General features: G+C 47.7%; 1 protein-coding gene across 1 annotated transcript in view; it reads left to right on the top strand.

The window, feature by feature from the left end:
- The window catches only part of plekhg4 (pleckstrin homology domain containing, family G (with RhoGef domain) member 4), a 56,985-nt gene that overhangs the window by 18,122 nt on the left and 36,363 nt on the right, over positions 1 to 2,500 (top strand). The window contains exon 15 of the mRNA XM_053332632.1: positions 1,012 to 1,203. Coding sequence (XP_053188607.1) covers positions 1,012 to 1,203 — 192 coding nt within the window. The remainder of the gene's footprint in view (positions 1 to 1,011; positions 1,204 to 2,500) is intronic.

Raw genomic sequence — 2,500 nt, 5'->3', positions numbered from 1 at the left:
CACTTTACACTGTTAACATTAACCCTCCTGTTGTCCTCAAGTCAAGAAAGGAAGGGAGGAAAGGAGGAAGGAAAGGAGGGAGGAAGGAAGGAAAGGAGGGAGGAAGGAAGGAAAGGAGGGAGGAAGGAAAGGAGGAAGAAGGAAGGAAAGGAAAAGAGGGAGGGAGGAAAAAGGAAGTAAAGGAGGGAGGGAGGGAGGAAGGACAGACGGAAGGAAGGAAGGAAAGAAGGAACAGTCAAAACAGACCCGGGAGGACGACACTAAGGTTAAACTCTGCAGCTGTGTGTTTGGGTGAAGTTGGTTTGCAGCAGGTGAAGTGAAGCTAGTTTGCAGCAGGTGAAGCTGGATCCTATCTCCTTGTGAAGTTGGTTTGCAGCAGGTGAAGTTGGTTTGCAGCAGGTGAAGTGAAGCTAGTTTGCAGCAGGTGAAGCTGGATCCTATCTCCTTGTGAAGTTGGTTTGCAGCAGGTGAAGTTGGTTTGCAGCAGGTGAAGTGAAGCTAGTTTGCAGCAGGTGAAGCTGGATCCTATCTCCTTGTGAAGTTGGTTTGCAGCAGGTGAAGGAAGCCGGTTTGCAGCAGGTGAAGTGGGTTTGCAGCAGGTGAAGTGGGTTTGCAGCAGGTGAAGTGGGTTTGCAGCAGTTGAAGTGGGTTTACAGCAGGTGAAGCTAGTTTGCAGCAGGTGAAGCTAGTTTGCAGCAGGTGAAGTTGGTTTACAGCAGGTGAAGCTGGTTTGCAGCAGGTGAAGTGAAGTTGGTTTGCAGCAGGTGAAGCTGGTTTGCAGCAGGTGAAGTGAAGTTGGTTTGCAGCAGGTGAAGCTGGTTTGTAGCAGGAGAAGTTGGTTTGCAGCAGGTGAAGTTGGTTTGCAGCAGGTGAAGTTGGTTTGCAGCAGGTGAAGTTAGTTTGCAGCAGGTGAAGTTGGTTTGCAGCAGGTGAAGTGAAGTTGGTTTGCAGCAGGTGAAGTTGGTTTGCAGCAGGTGAAGTGAAGTTGGGTTGTGTCTGGTTTCTCTGCAGGAGCGGTGTAAACGGGGCGAGGAGCTGCTGAGCCGCGTGGAGCGCTGGCAGGACTCAACGTCAGCTGACCTGCGTCACTACGAGGTCAAAGTTCACTCGTTCTGGGCTCAGCTTCAGGACTTCTCTCAGCGGGTCAACGTGACGGGCCAGAACATCGACCGGGCCGTCGCTCTCTACAGCTTCTTAGACCAGGTACTGTTTCCTGTCTGCTGCTCGCTGGTTCGATCCCCACATGCTAACACGCTGCTCGCTGGGTCGATTCCCACATGCTAACACGCTGCTCGCTGGGTCGATTCCCGCATGCTAACACGCTGCTCGCTGCTCCTTCCTTCAAACATCTCGTTAAACACGACAAACGTTTAAAAATGTTCGTCACTGTTACTACGACGGAGTTTTAGGGCCAGGCAGAAAGAAAAAAGGCCGGCAAAAAGAACAAAAAAGAGAATGAATCGGCTTTATGTGACAGCTGCTGGCAGTCAGTCGCTCTGCTAACTAGGTTTACTGGTCAAGCCTCCGCCCTGTTCCTGACTTTTTTTTTTTTAGCCCGACTTTTTTTTTTCCCAATTTTTTTTTTTTTGTGCCCGACTTTTTTTTTTTTGCCCAAATTTTTTTTTTTTGCCCGACTTTTTTTTTTTGCTCAATTTTTTTTTTTTGCCCGACTTTTTTTTTTTTTTGTGCCCGACTTTTTTTTTTTGGTGCCCGACTTTTTTTTTTTTTGCCAGATTTTTTTTTTTTTGTGCCGGAATTTTTTTTTTTTTTTTTGCCCGACTTTTTTTTTGTTTTTGTGCCTGACTCTTTTTTTTTTTTGGAGCTCGACTTTTTTTTTTTTTGCCCGACTTTTTTTTTTTTGTGCCCGACTTTTTTCTTTTGCCCGACTTTTTTTTTTTTTGCCCGACTTTTTTTTTTTTTTGCCCGACTTTTTTTTTTTTTGCCCGACTTTTTCTTTTGTGCCCGACTTTTTTTTTTTTTGCCCAACTTTTTTTTTTGCCCGACTTTTTTTTTTTTTTTTTTCCTGGTCCTAAATGTCAGAAAATAGTGAACAGTGACCTGAAGAGTCAAAAATGTCTCAGTTAATGATTCAAAGTAAGAGCAGCTGGTTCCTACTGTTAGTCTGACGGAGCTTTGACACATCACCTCCTCCTCCTCCTCCTCCTCCTCCTCCTCCTCCTCATATCATCCTCCTGGAGTGAAACTGACAGCTTGCATTGAGGCCAGAGGGAGGAGGAGGAGGAGGAGGAGGGGGGGGAGGAGGGGGGGGAGGAGGGGGGTGGGGGGGAGAGAGAGAGAGTGTCAATATTGTTTTGTATAGTGAGCTGTGTCTAATGTACAGGGCTGCTGCTCTTTGTCCACATGACCCTGTACTGTAGGGGGGGGGGGGGGGGGGTTGAGGGGGGAGGGGTTGGGGGGGGGGGTGATGGTGGTGGGGGGGGGGGTCGATATAAAGCAGCTTCTGGTTCACAGTGAGAGTGGAGATCAAAAATCACTGTTA

This window comes from Scomber japonicus, chromosome 1, assembly GCF_027409825.1.
Source record: "Scomber japonicus isolate fScoJap1 chromosome 1, fScoJap1.pri, whole genome shotgun sequence".
Lineage (NCBI taxonomy): Eukaryota > Metazoa > Chordata > Actinopteri > Scombriformes > Scombridae > Scomber > Scomber japonicus.
This window is presented reverse-complemented; position numbering and strand designations above follow the sequence as displayed.